This window comes from Caloenas nicobarica, chromosome 5 (assembly GCF_036013445.1).
Source record: "Caloenas nicobarica isolate bCalNic1 chromosome 5, bCalNic1.hap1, whole genome shotgun sequence".
Lineage (NCBI taxonomy): Eukaryota > Metazoa > Chordata > Aves > Columbiformes > Columbidae > Caloenas > Caloenas nicobarica.
Genome location: NC_088249.1, coordinates 68,279,530 through 68,300,232, shown reverse-complemented (window position 1 = coordinate 68,300,232; position 20,703 = coordinate 68,279,530). Strand labels below are relative to the sequence as shown.

At 62.1% G+C, this 20,703-nt stretch overlaps 1 protein-coding gene across 1 annotated transcript; it reads right to left on the bottom strand.

The window, feature by feature from the left end:
- Positions 1-1,635: 1,635 nt before the first annotated feature.
- ANO9 (anoctamin 9) lies at positions 1,636-19,132 on the bottom strand. The gene is made up of 26 exons (XM_065636914.1): positions 18,864-19,132; positions 17,386-17,530; positions 16,343-16,532; positions 14,229-14,365; positions 13,902-14,018; positions 13,515-13,651; positions 13,197-13,246; positions 12,338-12,396; positions 12,104-12,186; positions 11,183-11,317; positions 10,981-11,077; positions 10,599-10,659; positions 9,401-9,483; positions 7,512-7,616; positions 7,017-7,181; positions 6,897-6,933; positions 5,859-5,970; positions 5,528-5,585; positions 5,255-5,352; positions 4,944-5,110; positions 4,645-4,797; positions 4,382-4,529; positions 3,691-3,810; positions 3,380-3,473; positions 3,142-3,254; positions 1,636-1,711 (listed from the first exon to the last, which is right to left on the bottom strand). The coding sequence occupies exons 1-26, from the start codon at positions 19,130-19,132 to the stop codon at positions 1,684-1,686; spliced, it is 2,961 nt and encodes a 986-aa protein (XP_065492986.1). The 3' UTR covers positions 1,636-1,683.
- Positions 19,133-20,703: the final 1,571 nt, after the last annotated feature.

The following is a 20,703-nucleotide window of genomic DNA, read 5'->3' as shown; positions in this document are numbered from 1 at the left end:
CTCGGGGAGGCACCGCGGGTTTGGCGCTTCGCTTGGAGCCGCGGCCGCTCCGACCCCGCGAGCAGCCCCGAGCGACACGGCCTCTGAACCAGAACCGCTTTAACTACCAGGGAGCATCGTCGCACCGGCTGCTGTACCGCGGCAGCAGCTCTGGCCAGGCTGGGCTTTAATTACAGAAAACGACTAATGAGCCCTGATGAAATGCCTATTCCTGACCCGTGGTGCTCATACCTGCGGCTGTCACAGCTCTTACACACGCACGGTCGTGCTGTGTCACCCTCATAGCTCCCACATTTGGGTCACGTTATCCCCAAAATTTACCTCTATCGCTGGGAGGCACCTGTTGCTGTTTTACAGGGGAGGGGATGGGAGGGTGCAGCTCGAGGTTGAACTTACAAACCGCTTAGAAGTTGCCAGTTCTGTAAAGAAAAGAGACTCTCAAGCTTTGGAATGCTCTGGTGGATGTGCCCTGGGGTTTACAAGGACGGCAAGGCAGCTGGAAACGGAGCCGTGGCCGCCTGCCCCTGCTGCTGCCCGCCTCGTTAACTGAAATCAGGAAAAACGCAGAGGGAAGCTTTTCCCCTGTACGTTTGCACCCCAATCTGGGTGTAACGCGTGGGGAACCCCACGGGACATCACAGGCTGTTTCTGCACCCGAGGGAGCAGCGACGTGTGTGCGGGCACGTCACTGTCCCCGGGCAGCGAGAACGAAGACTGTTCCTTCAGCACAAAAAGCCCCCCCAGCCCTGTCCCCCGGGGTTTCCCGCGTGCCTCAGTGTTCCTGTTACCCCAGCACGTTTAACGGGCGCTTCTCCCGCGCTGTGCGCCCGAAATGCTGATTTATTTCAGGTGTCCCCCAGGCAGCTCCCACCCTCAGCCCAGCGCGGGGCTGCACACGGGCGCTTCGGTTTTGCTGATTATCCGTGTTCAGACAAAAAACGGTCTGGGGGGAGGATTTATTCGGGCGGCGTGGATGGAAAGCGGGGAGGCAGGAACCCCCGTGCGAGTGCGGCTGGAGATCGGCCGCTCGTGTCCGTGCGGGTGTTACGTTTGTTTGCCGTTTGGCTGAGCCAGGCGCAAGTTTTGGGTGCTCAGGGCAGAGACAGAGGCTTGGCCGAGCCTGCAGCTAACACAGTCGGGCTAACAACCGCATTTTTTCCGTGAAATCAGCAGGTTGGAGCCGCAGCCACGCGGTAGGTGTGCTGAGAGAACTCTGCTGGCGCCGGTGAAGGAGGAAGGACTCGAGTTTTGGCGGTGCAAGAGCAGGGGGGTCACCAAAGGCAAAGGAAAAACAGGCCAAAGTGCAATAAAAGAGCTGGTGGGGGGCCCTGTAAGGAGGGAACTGGCTTTTCCTGGGATGCCAAATTGCACGTTGAGGCCACAATTGGTGAGGGCACCAGGGCATCTCCTGCCGCCAGTGTCACTGTCATTGTGCAGCACCGCGGCTTGTGCCAAAGCTTCCCCGTGACTTGGCGTGCTGGGCTGGCACCAGCCGCGATCGCCGCAGCCTCGCTCCTCCTCCTCACACCCCCGTCAGAAATGTCCTGCTCCCGCGGAGCCACCGTCACCTCCTCGCTCCCCAGCGAAAGTCCAAGGCCGGTCACAGCCGGGACACGGGGCCCGTCTCGGTGGCAGCGCCGCGGTGGCTCCCCCGCGGTTGTCGCTGTCCTTGCGGAGCGGCGGCTACACCTCGGTGGAGTACTCCATCATGCTGGGAGGGAGAGGAGAGGAGAGGAGAGGACAGCGTCGGGGGACTGGCTGAATCGGGGGCAACGGGGAGGAGTGGAGGGGCATTCCAAGAATGGGGCGTTGTGCCAAAAATCGACAGAGAAAGAATTACAGGCTGATTGTGGGAAACCCCTGTTTGTGGGAAACCTCCGTTTTCGAGCCGGGGAGCTGAGCCATGGCAGCGGTTCCTGAGCCCCTCACCCCTGCTCCCGCCTGGGTTTTGGGGTGGCAGTTGGGACAGGTGCCGGTGACGAGGGCCAGGCTGAGCCCGGCGGAGCCAGGCTGAGCCCAGCGGAGCCAGGCTGAGCCCTGTGAAGCCAGGCTGAGCCCTGCGGAGCCAGGCTGAGCCCTACGGAGCCAGGCTGAGCCCTGCAGAGCCAGGCTGAGCCCAGCGGAGCCAGGCTGAGCCCAGCAGAGCCAGGCTGAGCCCTGTGAAGCCAGGCTGAGCCCTGCGGAGCCAGGCTGAGCCCAGCGGAGCCAGGCTGAGCCCTACGGAGCCAGGCTGAGCCCTGCAGAGCCAGGCTGAGCCCAGCGGAGCCAGGCTGAGCCCTACGGAGCCAGGCTGAGCCCTGCAGAGCCAGGCTGAGCCCAGCGGAGCCAGGCTGAGCCCTACGGAGCCAGGCTGAGCCCAGCAGAGCCAGGCTGAGCCAGGCTGAGCCCAGCAGAGCCAGGCTGAGCCCGGCGGAGCCAGGCTGAGCCCTACGGAGCCAGGCTGAGCCCTGCAGAGCCAGGCTGAGCCCAGCGGAGCCAGGCTGAGCCCTGCGGGGCCAGGCTGAGCCCAGCAGAGCCAGGCTGAGCCAGGCTGAGCCCAGCAGAGCCAGGCTGAGCCCGGCAGAGCCAGGCTGAACCCAGCGGAGCCAGGCTGAGCCCGGCAGAGCCAGGCTGAACCCAGCGGAGCCAGGCTGAGCCCGGCGGAGCCAGGCTGAGCCCGGCAGAGCCAGGCTGAACCCAGCGGAGCCAGGCTGAGCCCGGCAGAGCCAGGCTCAGTCCAGGCAGGACAGCAGCACCAAGGCAGCCCAGCCTATGGCTCTCAGCTACATTTGGTCTGTTTCTAGCTGAAATATTTAAGTTTAGGGGTTTTTTTAAATGAAGTTCAAATGGGAAATTTGGGCAAAATTGCTCCTTGTTTTAACTTGGAGCTTTCCTTTTTTCCAAAGGAAATGCCAAAGCCCAGCAGCCCCTTCCTCTGGGGAGCTCTAGGGCTGAATTGCCCCCGGTGGGACCCGTTTCACTGCCCCAGAGCACCAACAAGCCCAGCACCAGGCTGGTGAGTGAGACCACAGGCGCGGGGGGACGGATCCTCACGTATGGGTAACGCAGCTCATCTTATAAAGAGCGTTTTCGGCTGTAGGTCCCAGGTAGCAGAGGCTGGGGGAGAAGCTGCCCTGACAGGCACCGCAGGGCATCACCCACCTCAGCTCCTTACGCAAGTTCTTGTGTTTTCTGTCCAGAAACGTGTTCTTCACGGACTGGGGGACGTCGGGGACGTACCAGGCTGCGATCAGTTTGACGCACAGAGCCACGTGCTGCGGACAGCAGAGCAGCCGCGGTGCTGAGACCTGCCCGGGGTGTTAACCCGCCCGGTGCGAGCGACACGGACCCAGCCGTGTCCCCTGCCGCCGTCCCCGCCACGGCCCCGACCCCTGCTCACCTCGAAGAGGATGAGGAAGGCGAGCCGGGCTGCGAAGATGTGCCAGAACTGGGCGGTGTAGCTGTAGTCGTCGGCGTTCCTGTAGTCCCGGTACCTGCGGCACAGCCCCATCGGTGCCAGCCCGGGGTCCCCGGTGCCAGGGGCTGCGCCGGGGGGGTCCCCGGTGCCAGGGGCTGTGCCGCGGGGGTCCCCGGTGCCAGGGGCTGCGCCGGGGGGGTCCCCTGCCCGGCTCTCTCGGGGGTCCCAGGGCAGCCCATGGGCTCAGGCTGGTGTGAGGGTGAGGGGCTCAGGGAGGGGGATGCTGCTGGTACCTGCACTCCTTGATCTCACCGCTGACAAAGCCCGGCAGTGTTTTGGAAACGTTCGTGTGGGGCTCGAAGTCCTGGACGCGGAAGACGGAGAGGCTGTGGTTGATGTAGCCGGTGGAGCAGCTGCGGGGGGGAAATCGTGTCTGGTCCTGGCTCGTGGCCACGCTGGGGCTGTGCCGTGTCCCATCCGAGAGCCACAGCTCTCCTGTCTCCTCGGGGACTCGACAGCCCCTGATGGCTGCGGGGCTCTTCCCAGTCTGGGGTACCAGTCTGCCCACCACGGGGATGATGTGAGTAGGAGGCTGGTGGGGATGCTGGAGACGGCGACAACTGGAAAACCCTCCCCTGCTCCCTTTTCCCCCCACCCCACTGTGGGGGACCCCTCAGGCTGCCTCGTGTTCCTGTGCCCGTGACACCGGGGCACGGCAGGGACACGGCAGGGACAGAGCAGGGACACGGCAGGGACAGAGCAGGGACATGGCAGGGACAGAGCAGGGGCACGGCAAGGGCACGGCAGGGACAGGGCAGGGGTACGGCAGGGACACGGCAGGGGCACGGCAAGGGCACGGCAGGGACAGAGCAGGGACACAGGAGGGACACAGCAGGGACAGAGCAGACACATGGCAGGGACGCGGCAGGGACACGGCAGCGCCATGGCAGGCAGGGACATGGACTGAGGACGGGCAGCACTCACTCCAGGCCGGTGCTGTTGCCCAGCACGCAGGGGCTGTACGTGTACTTGTAGACCTGCAGTGGGATGAAGTCAGAGGTGATGGCGATCACCAGCCCGTTCCCGATGACAGCCAGGATGCCAATGGCCTCCAGGACCTGCAGCCAGATCCCTGCAGGAGGAACGGCCCGTGAGCCCTCGGCAGCTGCGAACCCCCCGGCTCGGGACAGGGCACAATGTCGGCACCACCCGCACGAGCAGCGGGTTCTCCTCGCGCCCCATCTCACCAATGTCGTTGGCCTTCCTGGGCACCATGCGCCGGCACAGCCGCATCATCTTGATGGCGTCCAGGCGGATCTCGAAGAGGTTGTTGCAGAAGGCCAGCAGCGGGGCCAGGGGGAAGGCAGCCACGAAGATGGTGGTGAAGCTGTACTGGATCACTGCGGGGGGAATGCCGGGTGCTGGCGTGAAGCCATCGCAGAGGGGACGTACCCGAGGGTCCCCACCGCTGTCTGGGTTGGTCCTGCTTTGTGGCTTGTGTCAGAGGGACTTTGCATCGCTCCTCACCTCCCGCTGCCCTACGTACCCATCTCCAAGAACTCATCAAACAAGCTGAAGATGTTGACCTCATTGAGGTCATAGTTGCTCCTCCACTGCCTTTTGCAGGGGTCCTCGGGCTCTTCCTCCTCTCCCAGCATCCTCCTCCTCTTCTTGGGACGCTGCCACCTCTTGCGCAGCTTGTAGCGTATCCAGCTGCAGGGGAGGGAGCGGTTTGTGGGGCTGACCTGCTGCCAGCGGCAGCCCTGGGGACCCGAGGGAGGAGCAGGGGGAAATCTTGGCCCAAGGACCAGGACCGCCCTCTGCGAGAGCTGCGGAGCTGTTCTGGATGCTGCTTACGGGACGAGAAACTCCATGATGTTGCTGATGCTCTGCTTGAGCAGCATGATGGTGGCCATCTGGATGAAGAGGTCGGTGATGCAGCCGCTGGGGTGGCACTGCGAAGGGACAGAGGGGTCGTGTCCTGCCGGCGGGACAGCCCGGCCCGGGGGCTGTTTGGCCGAGGCAGGTGCTGTAGTGGGGAGCTGGGGATGCCCGAGCCTGGCCGGGCAGCAGGGAAGGGAGAGCGGGACTGTGGCGCAGGGCCAGAGAGCTGCCCAGCCCGGCCCTCACCTCCTCCAGCCTCCACTTGCCAGCGATGCGCACGTAGTTCCCCGGGCGGCCGTTGATCCTGCGTACGGAAGCACCAGCAGCGAGGTCTGAGCCGCGGTGCTGACCCCGCTGGGTGGGCACCCGGCTGTGGGATGGGGAGCATCATGGAGAGCATCATGCTCCAGGCAGGGGGCTTCCCCACAGCCACCCTGCCCGTGGGGAGGAGTCACGGCCCCCCCACGGTCCCGCATGGGGTCCCTGTGCCTGGTGGGGGGGGCAGAGGGGCTGGGGACAGTTGGGGATGGTCCCCCAAACCCAGGCTCCCCTCTGGTCCCCCCCCCACACCGCTCACCGTCCCAGGAAGAAGGCGATGTAGATGAGCGAAGAGAAGTTTGTGAAGAACTGGAAGGTGAAGATCTTCATGGTGAAGTTGTTCTCGCGCTGGGAGAAGGTCCGTGGCTTCTCTGGAGAAGGGAGTGAGACCCAGGTCACAGAGCGGTGGGACCGTGCCCTGCTCCCCCGCCGGTGCCCCGGCAGCTCTTCGCAGGTCGGAAGGGCGTCCCTGCCCTCCTGGAGCCCTCCTGGAGCTCTCCCTGCCCTCCTGGAGCCCTCCTGGAGCTCTCCCTGCCCTCCTAGAACCCTCCTGGAGCCCTCCCTGCCCTCCTAGAGCCCTCCTGGAGCTCTCCCTGCCCTCCTAGAATCCTCCTAGAGCCCTCCTGGAGCCCTCCTAGAGCCCTTCTGGAGCCCTCCCTGCCCTCCTGGAGCCCTCCTGGAGCCCTCCCTGCCCTCCTGCAGCCCTCCCTGCCCTCCTGGAGCCCTCCTGGAGCCCTCCCTGCCCTCCTGCAGCCCTCCCTGCCTTCCTGGAGCCCTCCTGGAGCCCTCCCTGCCCTCCTAGAGCCCTCCTGGAGCCCTCCCTGCCCTCCTGGAGCCCTCCTGGAGCCCTCCCTGCCCTCCTGGAGCCCTCCTGGAGCTCTCCCTGCCCTCCTAGAATCCTCCTAGAGCCCTCCTGGAGCCCTCCCTGCCCTCCTGGAGCCCTCCCTGCCCTCCTGGAGCCCTCCTGGAGCCCTCCCTGCCCTCCTGGAGCCCTCCTGGAGCTCTCCCTGCCCTCCTAGAATCCTCCTAGAGCCCTCCTGGAGCCCTCCCTGCCCTCCTGGAGCCCTCCCTGCCCTCCTGGAGCCCTCCTGGAGCCCTCCCTGCCCTCCTGGAGCCCTCCTGGAGCTCTCCCTGCCCTCCTAGAATCCTCCTAGAGCCCTCCTGGAGCCCTCCCTGCCCTCCTGGAGCCCTCCCTGCCCTCCTGGAGCCCTCCTGGAGCCCTCCCTGCCCTCCTGGAGCCCTCCCTGCCCTCCTGCAGCCCTCCCTGCCCTTCGGCTCAGCCCCCGGCTTCCCTTACCCAGGTCACAGAGGAACAGAGCCACGTGCCTGTTGACCTGCAGGAGACAGCGACAAGAACAGGTGGATGGGGGCAAAGCGAGGACAAGACCCGCTGGCCGCCCCGTGTGCCCCTCCGCACCTTGGTCATGATGACGATGGTGAAGTAGTGCAGCACGGCCCCGGTCACCACGGCCACGGTGTTGGCCTGCTCGCGGAGCAGCTCCAAGCCGCTCTGGGTGAACAGGGCCATGGCCACCACCCGGTAGATGACGAGCGCGTGGGTGATGCCGATCAGCACCGCGATCTGCAGAGGAGGGCGGTGGGAACCGGGCATGGGGACGTGTGCTCCGTCCCACCCGAGGAGCAGCAGCCCCTCCAGCCCCGGGCCCCTCAGCAGAGCTGTGGCCGCGGCCTCGGCTGCAGCCGGCGCTCTCCAGTCAGGGACCAGAGGGTCCCGAGGTGGATGTCTCCACCTGAACTACACGTCTAGACTCTCTCCATTGTCCCACGAGGAGAAACGAGGACGTCGAGGGCTCGTCCCCTGTGCTGCAGGAGCAGAGCCTTCTGCAGGGAGGGGAGCAGGAAGCACACGTGCCCCCGAAGCAGATCTGCCCACGGCCACCCCGGCACGTACCATCACCAGCACCAGCAGGAGCACAACGGTGCTGCGGAAGTAGGAGTGCTGGTACTGCCGGGGCTCGTGCTGCAGGTTATTGATCAGCTCCATAGCCAGCTCCTCCTGAAAAACCAGCAAAATAAAAAGATGGGAAAGAAAGGATCCAGCCGAGCTGTGCCCAGGTGGTGGAAGTCCAGGGGTTGGTAATGCACACGCGGGATGAGCAGCACCAGAGGAGGACGGGGATGGACGCCCAACCCATCACCCTGATGGAGGCCAAGCCCTTGGGCAGGTGGAGGTGACAGCAATGCAGGGAGGTGACAGCAGTGCAGAGGTGACAGCAGCGCAGAGGTGACAGCAATGCAGGGAGGTGACAGCAGTGCAGAGGTGACAGCAGTGCAGAAGTGACAGCAGTGCATAAGTGACAGCAATGCAGGGAGGTGACAGCAGTGCAGGGAGGTGACAGCAGCGCAGAGGTGACAGCAGTGCAGAGGTGACAGCAATGCAGGGAGGTGACAGCAGTGCAGAGGTGACAGCAGTGCAGAGGTGATAGCAATGCAGGGAGGTGACAGCAGTGCAGAGGTGACAGCAGCGCAGAGGTGACAGCAGTGCAGAGGTGATAGCAATGCAGGGAGGTGACAGCAGTGCAGAGGTGACAGCAGTTGCAGGGAGGTGACAGCAGTGCAGAGGTGATAGCAATGCAGGGAGGTGACAGCAATGCAGGGAGGTGACAGCAGTGCAGAGGTGACAGCAGTTGCAGGGAGGTGACAGCAGTGCAGAGGTGATAGCAATGCAGGGAGGTGACAGCAATGCAGGGAGGTGACAGCAGTGCAGAGGTGACAGCAGTTGCAGGGAGGTGACAGCAGTGCAGAGGTGATAGCAATGCAGGGAGGTGACAGCAGTGCAGAGGTGACAGCAGTGCAGAGGTGACAGCAATGCAGGGAGGTGACAGCAGTGCAGAGGTGACAGCAGTGCAGAGGTGACAGCAGTGCAGAGGTGATAGCAATGCAGGGAGGTGACAGCAGTGCAGAGGTGACAGCAGTGCAGAGGTGATAGCAATGCAGGGAGGTGACAGCAGTGCAGAGGTGACAGCAGTGCAGAGGTGATAGCAATGCAGGGAGGTGACAGCAGTGCAGGGAGGTGACAGCAGCGCAGAGGTGACAGCAGTGCAGAGGTGACAGCAGTTGCAGGGAGGTGACAGCAGTGCAGAGGTGATAGCAATGCAGGGAGGTGACAGCAATGCAGGGAGGTGACAGCAGTGCAGAGGTGACAGCAGCGCAGAGGTGATAGCAATGCAGGGAGGTGACAGCAATGCAGGGAGGTGACAGCAGTGCAGAGGTGACAGCAGTTGCAGGGAGGTGACAGCAGCACAGAGGTGATAGCAATGCAGGGAGGTGACAGCAGTTGCAGGGAGGTGACAGCAGCGCAGAGGTGACAGCAGTTGCAGGGAGGTGACAGCAATGCAGGGAGGTGACAGCAGTGCAGAGGTGATAGCAATGCAGGGAGGTGACAGCAATGCAGGGAGGTGACAGCAGCGCAGAGGTGACAGCAATGCAGGGAGGTGACAGCAGTGCAGAGGTGACAGCAGTTGCAGGGAGGTGACAGCAGCGCAGAGGTGATAGCAATGCAGGGAGGTGACAGCAATGCAGGGAGGTGACAGCAGTGCAGAGGTGACAGCAATGCAGGGAGGTGACAGCAGTGCAGAGGTGACAGTATCTGCTGCACTCCGGAGGGCTCAGTCCCCCAAGGACTGCCAGCTGCTGCTTTGCCGTTTAAGTGTCTCCCTATAGATGTTTATGTCTGCAGAACCCAGCTGGGCCGGGGGTCCCTGTGACCTGTTTTCTGCAGCTCCGGTCACCTCCTGCCCCGCACAGGGACGCACCGAGCGGGGAAGGCGACATCCTCACCTCGTCCTCGTCCCACCCGTACAGTTCCCAGTTGGTGACCACTGTGGCTCTCTGCCGCTTCCACAGCTCCAGGAACACGGTGGCTGTGGGGGGAGCAGGGAGCGCTGTGACGCTGGGGGGTGGCTCTGGGGACAAAGCCACCCCTCTGACCCACAGAGCGGATGGATTGTCACGGTACCAGCCAGGCTGGTGGCAGATCAGCCCGGACACGGCTCCAGGCAGCTCCTCTGCATCTCAGGGACCGGGAGGACCTGGACGTGCAGCAGTGGGGGCTCAGCCCCCTGGGGATGGGGACGTGGGGCTGGGGTGTCACTGGGATCCAGGCCAGCTCTGGTGTCTGTAGGGGGTTTGGCATGAACCAGAGCAGCAGCAGGGCTGTTCTGCTGTGGTGAGCACGGGTACACGGCACCAGCCAGACACGTTATTCTGGATTAATGAAAAATGCACTTTGCAAGTGGAACAGGGACCCTGTGTGCACCCTGGCACGGCTGCGCCTCCGCACATCCATTTACAGCCGCCCCTTCTGCCCATCTGCATTGACCTTCCTCAGCTTGTCCCCATGTCAACCAGCACACAGTCACACGCGGGACCGCGTCTGTGACCTGCTCAGCCCATGTTTTCACAGCTGGCACGGCTGGCCCACGTCTGCGGCAATGTTTGCAGCTGTGGTAAAGGGCTGTGGTAAAGCCAGGTGAGATGTGGAGCTAACGTGGTGCTGGGGTCCCATCAGCTCAGAGCCCAGGTCACCTGGGCAGGTTGATGACAGACCTGGTGGTCCCTCCCTCCACAGCTGCCACCACTCCGGGGCAGCTGCTAGAAAAGCCCGGGGAGGGGCTGCTGGGGCTTTCCAGGAGGTTGTGGTGGGGAAGGACAAACAGCTCTCCAGAGGGACAGGTAAGGAGCGTTTGGGGAGCCAAAGGAAACTGCTGGGGTGATTGTGTCCCTTGCCTTGTCTGGAGGGGGAGCTGGTGGCCCTGGGAGTGGAGATGAGGACGAGAGAGCCCCTGCATGGTGGCACCGTGTCGTGTCCCATTAGAAAGCCCCTGCATGGTGGCACCGTGTTGTGTCCCATTAGAAAGCCCCTGCATGGTGGCACCGTGTTGTGTCCCATCTTCCTCCACCTCCTCGCCCCCTGAGCCCCAGTGCCTGCCCCCTCCTCCGCGCCATGTGTGCTTGGCACCCGGACATTGTCACCTACCCCAGATGGCCATGAACATGGCAAACAGAACTGTCCCTTCGTTGTCAATCATGTGAGTGACCTGGAGAAGATGGAGGAAGAGTGTGATGGTGCGGGGAGCGGGGGGACGCCTCTGTGCTCAGGGGTCCTCTTGTGCCCTGGTCCCCCTGAGACAGCTGATGGTGCCATAGAGGGACAATGTGCAGGGAAGGACAGACACAGGGACTTGTTGGTGGTAAACCCTCCCTTGGTGGGATGGAGACCATGACCTGGCTCATTGCAGAGGTTGCTGGAGGGCTGCTGCGCGTTGTGGCCACTTTGCTGGGGTGGCTTTCCTTCCCCGTGGCGTGGGGACAGCCCGAGCTGGGGGTCTCCCCATCGCCGTTGGGAAGGGGCCGCCTACCTTGGCGTAGGTGCAGGTGTCGGAGAGGAGCCAGAACGGGCACTTCTGGTCGCAGAGCGGGCACATGACGGTGTCGCTGGCCTCGCAGATCTCCTTGCTGCAGGGAGAGGTGCGGAGGGAAGCCAAGGGGAGCCGGGGTTCCCCGGAGCCCTGCACAGCTGGGGCTGGTGGATGGGACGTGTTGGGTGTCCCCCTGCCTTACCTCACCTGGCTGGAGCTGAACACGGTGATCCCCGCCACGAACACCACCAGCCCCGCCACCGCCGCGATGCCCAGCAGGTAGGTGTACCAGCCCAGCCAGGCGAAGTACAGGGCCACCTTCTCGCCAAAATAGCACCTGGGGGCAAGGGGAGCGGTGGTCTGTGCCCGGTGAAGAGGCCACGTTGTCAGGGGACACCAGAAAGTGCCCTCCCACCCCAGGGGGGTCCGGGCTCCAGGAGGAGCTGCGCTGTCTGCCTGGCTCGGGGTTGGGAGGGTCACGCCATTTCATACTCAGCCCCTTAATCCTTCCGTGACAGCACCGAGTCGTGATGCATTGGCCTTGGAAATGCCCCAGGGAGGCATCGGGAGTCCCCGGTGTCCCTGCCGGGGCTGTGACAGCGATGAACGCTTAGGGCAGCAGGGCACACCTCCGTTTAACATCGCCTCTCCCATCGGAGCTCTAGGAAGCAGCGTGTGCTTTCTGCCCTCCTTCCCCCGGCCACAGAGCGTTAGTTTTCTTCCCTTTTTTAAAATAAAAGCTGCGCTTCTCCTGAGCTTTCCTGTGGTTGTAGGAGCCCCTTGTTGCCTTTAATGCCCAAGTTCTGCCCCGGGCTGGGCGCGCTGCACCGATGCTCCGTTCCCTTCTCTCCTTCCTTTTGAACAGGGTTGAAAACAAAACGGGCTCATTAAAAGCCGTGCAGATGTGGGGGCTGTTTCATGCTGCAAAATGAGCAGATGGAGCTCGGTGCTGCAGGGACACCCCTTGGGCTTGGAACTCCGCAGGCTTGAGAAGAGCCCAATTCTTGCGAGAAGAGCCAGGCTCAAACTAACGGTTTAGCAGAGCAGGCGGGAGCCTGGCGAAGGGCGCGAGGGTCTCTGGGTTCTGGGTGGGACCTCCTGAGAAGGGACCTGCTGGTGTTACCTGATCTTCTCAAGGGGCTGCTGGCAGAAGATGTCCCTCCAGCGAGCCCACTTCTCCTTCAGGAACTCCCTCACCTCTTCTTTCTGGAGAGCAGAGCAGCTGATCAGACACAGGAATACCGGGGTGACCTGGAGCCCACCGGGAGCTTTGTCCCTTTGTCCCCAGCGGTCCTGATGCAGCCGCGTTCCCCACGGGTGTCCCCCGCCTCTCGTGGCTTTTCTTCCCCAGACTCACCTCGTGCAGGGGAAACATTGCCTTGAAGACGTTCTTCTTCATCAGGTCGTGCAGCTTCTCTGCAGCAGAGCGGAACGGGGAGGGTCAGCGAAGCTTTGCCCTCGCCCCGCGTGCTCCCGCCAGCAGGATCAGCCCAAGCCTTTCCCGGAGCCTTGGAGGGGACAGAGCCAAAGCAAACCCGCCCGGGAGAGGCCGCGCTAGTCAGAAGGGATCAGCTCTAATCCTGCGGTTTTGTGGCTTTGCCGGGTGCCGCGGGCTGTGTTGTGGCGGGCTCTGGGTCCTTAGAGACGGCACCCTGGGGTGCCCGGGGGTAACGAGCCCTTCTGGGGACATGGGACAGTGGGGCTGAGGTCAGGTTTGGGGAGAAGGAGAGGAGGGCTTGGTGCTGGTTCCTGCAGCCCGGACTTCCCAGCCCCTGGGTGCTGCAGCACATTGACTTGTCTCAGCTGCGCCCTGGCTCCCCGCTTCTGCATCTTCCCCGGGGGTGATGAGGGGTCTGGGGGTGCCTGTCCCTCCCCGGGGTGATGAGGGGTCTGGGGGTGCCTGTCCCTCCCCGGGGTGATGAGGGGTCTGGGGGTGCCTGTCCTGTCCCTCCCCGGGGTGATGAGGGGTCTGGGGGTGCCTGTCCCTCCCCGGGGTGATGAGGGAGCTGGGGGTGCCTGTCCTGCCCCCCCTCCGGGGGTGATGAGGGGTCTGGGGGTGCCTGTCCTGTCCCTCCCCGGGGTGATGAGGGGTCTGGGGGTGCCTGTCCTGTCCCTCCCCGGGGTGATGAGGGAGCTGGGGGAGCCCGTGCCCCCCGGGACAGCACCCCGGTGCGGATCCAGGCCAAGCATCGCTCCCGCTGTCCCGGTTCCCTCACCGAGGTCAGGTGTCACCGTGTTGTGCAGGATGAAGTTCACGAGCCGTATCCTGAGCAAGGAGAAAGGGTGGTTAAAGGCTGCCCTGGGGACGTGGACTGGTGTGGCCTTGGGAAATGGGAGGGAAGGGAGACGGTGTGCACCGAAATCTGGGGGAGAAGCGGGGAGCTGCTGTGGACACTGAGAAGCCACCACGGCAGGTGACGGTGGCTTTCTGTGGGAAAGGAAAAGCCTGGCACGAGCGTGCGCTGAGCAGGGAGGTGATGCTGCGGGGAAGGGGAGTGCGCGATGCTGGAACCCAGCAGCCCCCGCAGACCCACCTGGTGGTCACCGGTATGGCGTGGTGGACATCGAGGGTTTGCAGCCGTTTGTCAGGGTTCCCCAGGAGCCACTGGTACTTCTGGAAGATGTGTTTTGGGGCACGGACGCCGTAAAATAGCTTCTCATCCTCAATTTTCTAGTGGGTGGGAGAGAAGGGCTGTGAGAAGGATGCAGAGGGGCAGCGGGGATGGGGCAGAGCTGTGGGGCTGGGGGCGTCCTGCGGGCCCCCTGCCGAGCAAGTGGTTTGTTCTCCAGCACTGATGGAGGATCACTCAGTGGTTCGGGTCTGCCCCATCTCCTGGGACACAGAAGCCCAGCCCAGCTGTGGCCCCTGGGTACCACAGGACAGCCAGGTACCCACCGCCTGTCCCTCCTGCAGCCCTCACCTTGATGATGAAGCCCTTCTTGCTCAGCTCATCCAGGAACTTCTTCCTCTTGATCTCCTTCTCACTGCCCACCTCGTGGATGTCACTCACCAGGACAAAATCCCACTTCTCTTCATCCTGCCCGCAGAAAACACCAGGAAACTAACGGGGATGGTGAACCGAGAGCTCTCCCTCTCGGCACCAGCCTCCCTGAGCTTTGGACCTTCATCGCGGTGGTGTAATGGGGAACCGGGAGAGAGCGGAGTGGGGATGGGGAAACTGAGGCAGCTGCTGCCCTGGTCCTGCCCCACTACCCTCTTGGAGCTGTGCACAGGGAGCAAAGCTTACCGGGGGGGCAAAGGGGTCCATGTCTTCAACAGGAAAATCCCTCCATGGAGTCAACAGGATTTCATCCTGCGGAAGAGAAAACAGTGACCGCTTCAGCAGGTTCCTGCGCTGGGGCACGGGGCAAGCCTCTGCAAACGCTGTCGGGTGTTAGCGTCGGCACGGCAGCTTGCAGAACATCAAAAAAGACGGAGCCCGTGCACACAGAATTGCTTTGGAAGGTAAGATGGAGGTCTGTGTGGCCCAGTTTTCACGTCCCCGCAGCTGGGAGGGATGTGCAGGGAGGAGGGTGGGAGCTGGGCTGAGCCCTCCTCCCACACTGGGACACACGCACGGGGCTTCGGGTCCCAGTGCGCACACCGGGTTTAATAGACACGCTCTGTGGTGGGGCGGCGAATGGATGGTGCCTCAAAACCAGCATTTTTGGAGTTCTTTGCAGGTCTCTGGCGTGACTCACGGCGCAGCCCCACAAACAGTTATGCTGCTGCTCCTGAGGGCACGGTGACACAGCCCCGAAGCGGGACGGAGCTGCCGGGGACGGGGACATCGTCAGTCAGTGCTGCCACCAAAGACGTTGTGACCCAGAACAGTGGCCGGGCGGACGGGTTCCTCCAGCTGTAATCTCGGGGGCAGAGCGGTGCTGGTGGTGCAACCGTGCCCTGATGTAAGACCTGGATCCCAAACTTCCACCGAGGAATGAGGCGACGGGAGCAGGAGGGACCGGGATGAGGAAAGGGCTGGAACGCTCCGGCAGACCCTCTCTCCTGCGGAGCTTCCCCTAAAGCCTCCCCCTGGCTTCCCTGAAGCGCCGGTGCCGTGGGGGGCTGACCCACAGCAGGCTTTGGGTGTCTGGCTGGGGCTGGTGTCCCCAGTGAGCTGGGGTGGCAGCTGTCCCTGTCCCCAGCCAAGAGCCCCGCTCTGGGCGCAGGGAGGGAGCGGGGGTCCCACTGGGGCTCTGCCCCGTTGCTGATGCTGCCCCCGGCACAGATCCAGGCTGGCACCAGCTCTCCGCAGGTCGGACTGTCCCGTTCCTGCCCGGCTGGCTTCTCTCAGCCCACCCCGCGCAGGCTGTGGGCTGGGGCCACCAGCCCGCAGCTCTACCAGCGGTCCCTGCTGTGTGGAGGGGAGGCCGCCCCTTGGGGATGGGGGTTTCCAGGTGCCGCTGGGGTCAGCACCTCTACCTGGCTGTCCCGCTGGTGCTGACCCCAGCGGAGCTCAGGACGAGGCGAAGGGACCTGCTGGCATCACAGCTGTGTGCCCAGGTGGCCGCCAGCCCTGCTGTCCCTACGCGGTCCCCTGCATGGGGGCGAAGTGTCCCGAGAGGCACAACCGTGTGCTGAGCAGCACAGCCACCTCCTGGGAAAGGTGCTGATGAGATCACCAAGGTGGGATCGCCGAGGTAGGTCACAAACAGGACGTCTCCAGCCGTGGGGCTTGCTCTGTGCAGCCGGGCTGGGGGGCTGCGGTGCAGGAATTCTCACCCCCAGGTTCCCAGCGGTGCTGCCAGCCCTGCCTGTGCCGTGGGGGGAGCATCGGGGCTGAGCCCTCAGGGTTGCAGCCGAGCATCCTCCCTCCACCAGCGCTCCCGGCTGTAACATCGCTGGTCTCTCGCACCAAACGCAGCCAGACCCTGCTCCTGCTTCTCTGTGCTCCCCAAAAATAGCAAGCACTGAGTTTAATCCCATGAGGGACTTGTTGCTTTTTAATTTTCCAGTTAAACCCAAAGAACCGTTGGGGATGCTCCTCACATGGCACTCCAGGCACCAGGGATGCTGTGGCAGCAGGGTCTGGCTGCTCTCTCTGTTCCCATAGCAACGGGATTTACTGCTGGGTACCCGCTCTGCAGGACTGAAAAATCAGGAGGAATCTGCAAATTACTTGCAGATTAGCAGAGACAATTCCCAGTACCTGCCTCTGGGGCTGTAGCAGATAAAAATGGCATTCGGCTGCAGAGGGGCATTTGCAGGCCTGTGATGATGGCAGAGCAGCGTTTGGGCAGGTTTAATTCACCGCCAGGCAAAGCTGCGTTAAGCCTGGGCTGCTGTGCGAGAGCCCAGCCCGCGGCTGGGGCTGTGTGTGGCTGGTGTCAGGGCTCTGCGCCACCGCTGCTCCCGCACCGGTGCTCTTGTCCCGGGGAGCGTGGACGCGTCGGTTACGGCTCTTTGCTCTGGCAGCACCAGGCACCAGATCGGCACCAAGGGCGCGGGGCTCCGAGGCAGCCGTGTAACCCTGGACTCTCATCCCTGCTATCGAGGATGTGGTGTCTGCTTTGCTCAGCCCTGTGTTTGGAGCAGGGCTGGAGCTGCGCTGTGCCAAGGTGCAGGGGCAGTAACCCGCACAACGAGCAGCAGTAATTTCAGGGTTTTAAAAAGGTTTGCATGCCCCGAATCGTGCCTGGCCCCTCTCCAGCTGTCTCAGTAGGTCCTTGTCCCTTTGTCGCTGCCTGTGCCAGGCTGTGGACTCTTCAGAGAAGCGGCAGCAGCGCCCTGGGGTGGGGGCGCAGTCCCTGTGAGCAACCTGGGCACAGGACCTGCCTGGGATCCCGCTCCCGTGTTTTCCTCTCTCCTCCCGGGTCGGTGAGGGTTTGGGTGGTTCCCGTCACCCACACTGAGATGATCAGATCTCAGGGATGTTTCTTGCAGACGCTTCCCTTCGAGCACTTCCACCTCGCCTCAGTTTCCCAAGAAATGTGACAATCTTTAATTGAGCAGGCAGAGCCCACGCCTGCACACTTACCAGCTGTCCCAGGCTGCGAGCCTTTGCCCGGCTTTCTGAATAAAAGAAACCCACATTTTTTTTCTTTCCAACTAGATAAACAAAACCTCACAGCTCCCCCTCTCCCCTTGCTTTATTTCAGGGGCTCCCGAAACACCCGGGGCTGTCACCTCTGCTGTTATACACGGTGTCTTCTGCGTTTATAGCAGCGAAAGTCTGAACCCTCCTCCTCTGATGGGTGCTCTGGTGTCAGCATCTGGGGACACGTGTGACACCCCCTGCCATGGTAAGAATGAGCTTGCTCGTGGGAAAGGGGAGCTTTGTGGTACTTTCTGAGTACTTTAGAGGCTGAAAACACAGGAACAGCAGAGCCCGGAGCTCAGCGTGTCCCGTGTCCCCAAGCAGCAGGTGGCTCAGGTGCTGAAAAGCAGTTTCTGTTTCCTACCTGCATGGCGAAGCCGGAGCCGTCCCCTGTCGCCAGGGTCCCCAGGCAGGTCCGCGGGCGGGACGGGGCGCGATGCTCCGGGGTGTCCCTGGCCGCGCTTTCCCTCCCGTGGCCCCGGGTCTCGTGTGAACCCGGCGGGACTCGACTTCCGTGTGGGAGGGAGCAGCGGGCACGGGGAGAGGAGGAGGAGGCACCGAATCTGCCCTTCACCCTCGGCCCGAGGAGTGGCGAGCCCGGTGCCAGCCAGCAGAACGCGGCCGGGTCCCTCCTGCCACCCTCCCCTGCCACCCTCCTCCTCTGCCCCTCGCTGCCGGTGCCGCTTGCTGTGTCCCCAGAGAGATGTCACTAGCAGGGGCTGAAAGGAGGAAGGAGGTGTTAGTGAAAGCTCTAGAAAGCATTAAAATATTTCCTATAAGGAAGAAAAACAAAACAAAACCCGAAACAAATTAAACCTAAAAAGAGGAAATAAAGCTGAGCTGTGCATGACCTGCGGCATTTTTGGGGTGAAGGTCGGGCTCTGCAGGACAGATGGGGTGTGAGGTCGGGACGGGAGCAGAAGGGCCAGGGCTGGGTTTATTAACACGCAAGACAAGGACGAGAGGCGAAGCGGGAGCTTCCAGGGCACTGAGGAGACTCTGCTCCAGTTTATCCACCCAAATGCAGCCCCTTCCTCCCCGCCTCGGCCAGTGGCCCTGTTTGCTCCCCATCACTTCAGTTGCCCTGTGTGACCTTCAGAATCCCTCTGTGAAGCTCGGAGAGCACCTGGATTCCTGGGAGCTTCCTCCGGCCCGCGGAGCCCTCCTGCCTCCCTGCTCCCCAGATCCCGGCGCTCCGGGCAGAGCTCGTTTTCTGGGGTGCAGCTGCCTCTGCTTTCCTGGTGCCGTTTGTATGGGATGCTCAGCCCTGGCCGGCTGGAAAGTGTAACCAAGTCACCGGTTTTATTCACAAAGGCGTGATCCACCTGGAGCTACAGCTTGGAGCAGGGATAACTCTGTTTTTACAAAAAGGGCGAGTGGAAAGGTGGTCACGTGTAAGCCAGGTGTGACAGCTCTCCTTACAGCTGTTTGCTGCGGGTTCTGTTGCTTTAGTTTCCAAGGCAAGATCTGCCTTTCCTGGATATAGCAGGAGGGTCAATAACTGGTGTGGGTGCCCTGTGCTCTCCAGCAGCGCTGCCGGGGGTCACCGAAATCCAGTACGTCCTGGCAGGATCCCATCACGCCAGCATCACACCGCGGCTTTGCCGAGCGCCTGGAACAGACTCTGAGTCAGACAGGAGGGTTTTTTAAAAAGTGGGGCGGGAGGGAAGAAGAAAATAAAAAGGAGAGGAAAAACAAAGCTGTATTCCAGATTTCCTGGTGTGTGTAAATCAGGAGCAGGGCAGGGAGGAGCGGGTGGACCTTCACCCCGGCAGGGACAGTCACAGGGAAAGGTGTCCTTATCGCAGCGGCTCCGTGGGCGTGGGGACCACGTATGTTTACCCAGGGGGAGTGGGGCCGGTGAGACGGAGTGACGGAGCTTCCAGGGCTCCGAGCGGAGATCTCGGCAGCCTGAGCACCGCTGGGTAAACACCGCGGTGCCGTGTCACCCAGCTGCCGCTCCTCCCGCAGACGTTGCCGAGCAGGACCGGGGGACTTTGCTCCCCAGAGCGTCCCGCCACAGCCCCAAAACTCCCGGCTTTACCCGCCCGTGGGACGGTGAGCCCGCGCCCGCAGATCGGCTTCGTCCGAGGTGTCCGACCCGCCGGCATCTCCCACGGCACTCGGAGCAGACAATGTGCTTTTGCCTCTGGTTAGAAGGGGTTTGGCTTTGCCTAGGCGAGACTTGGTTCCTTTTGCAGCAAGGCGGGCGACCGAACTGATGGTGTTCCTCTTCCAGCACTTTTCTTCCCCGGCAACGCGCCGTCGCTGCGCTTATTGCTCTTGGGGGACTGGTGTGAGGGCAGCAGCATGAGAAACTGAAACTGGGGAGGGAGATGGTGCACCTTCCAGCCCATTGGTGAAAAACTGAAATCGGGGAGGCAGAGGATGCACCTTCCAGTCTGCTGCTGAAAAATCTGCGTAAGACACGAAGGGTTGTGGAGCTCTGGCTCATACCTGTGCTGAGGTATTGCAACTGCACGAACCCTGGAATTATTGAAGATATTATTGGTAACAAACTGCTGAGGGCTTTCATCTCCAAAAGCACTTCAGCGGGACAGAGGACGCGCCTGCGTCCCGCCTCGCAGGGATGCTTTCTGACAGCGAGCTCCTTCTGAGCGTGCAAAGGCTGTCCTGCATGCAATAACCCGAACTTAGGACACTGCTAAAATATTTATTTGCTCTTTTCAATCCCCAGGGTCTTATATATATTTTATACACATATGTTTTATATATATATATTTTTTTTTTTTTTTTTCAGGAGAAGAGTTTAAAGGGTGTTGCCTTCCTGTGTATCTGGCTAGAGAACATGAAAGCAGAAAGATCCTTCAGAAGAGCTTGTTTTTTCAGCACCAAACTGCAACATTCTGCTGAGGGGCCGTGTTTCCCCAAAGCCCGTCTCTGGCACTCGGGAGCTGAGCCCAAGCAGAGGTTCTTCATCCTGCCCAGGGGTGATGTTCCTCCACACATGGAGATGAGAGCCCAGCACTAGAGGGATCCTCAGCTACTACAAGAAATGGCAATTCAGGTTGTGTAACGAGTCGTGCAAAACAGGTGGGGAGGTTGGTTGGTTTGTTTGTTTGTTTAAAAAAAGGACATTTTTGCTTTGAAGACATCGGTCAAAAGCCAGATGCAAGTGTCCAGGAAAACCACTAACTGCGATGGGCTGGAGGACAGGCTTGGATCCTGCCTGCCGTGGGGAAGGGACAGGGAAGAGAAGCTTCGCACAGAGGCCGGGGATGCTGAACCCGCGTTCGAACCTGACCGGTACCTGCTGGGCCTGTCCGGCTCTAGCGCTGGTTGCAGGGACTGTGTTTCTCAGCAGCTCGTAAAAATCCTATTAGAAACAATGTTAATGAGCAAACTGGCCAGAAACAAGACGTTGCGTCTGAGCGCGGAGCTGCTGTGTCTGGCACCACCGGCTGCTCTGGGGAGAGCTCAGCAGGAGCGGTTTTGGGTGGAAAAACGTGGAATTGCTGTGGAAGGGCCCTGGAGGGATCCATCCCACCCTCCTGCCCAAAGGGTGAGCTGCCAGCAGCCTGGCAGGCTCCATCGGTGGACATCCCCCGTCCTCTGCAAAGCACGTCCTGCGATGCCAAAGGCCGTTCTGCTGCGGAGCCCAGCGGCAGCACAGCTGCCTGCGCTCTCCTGCCAAACCGGGGCGTTTTCACCCAAACCCAGC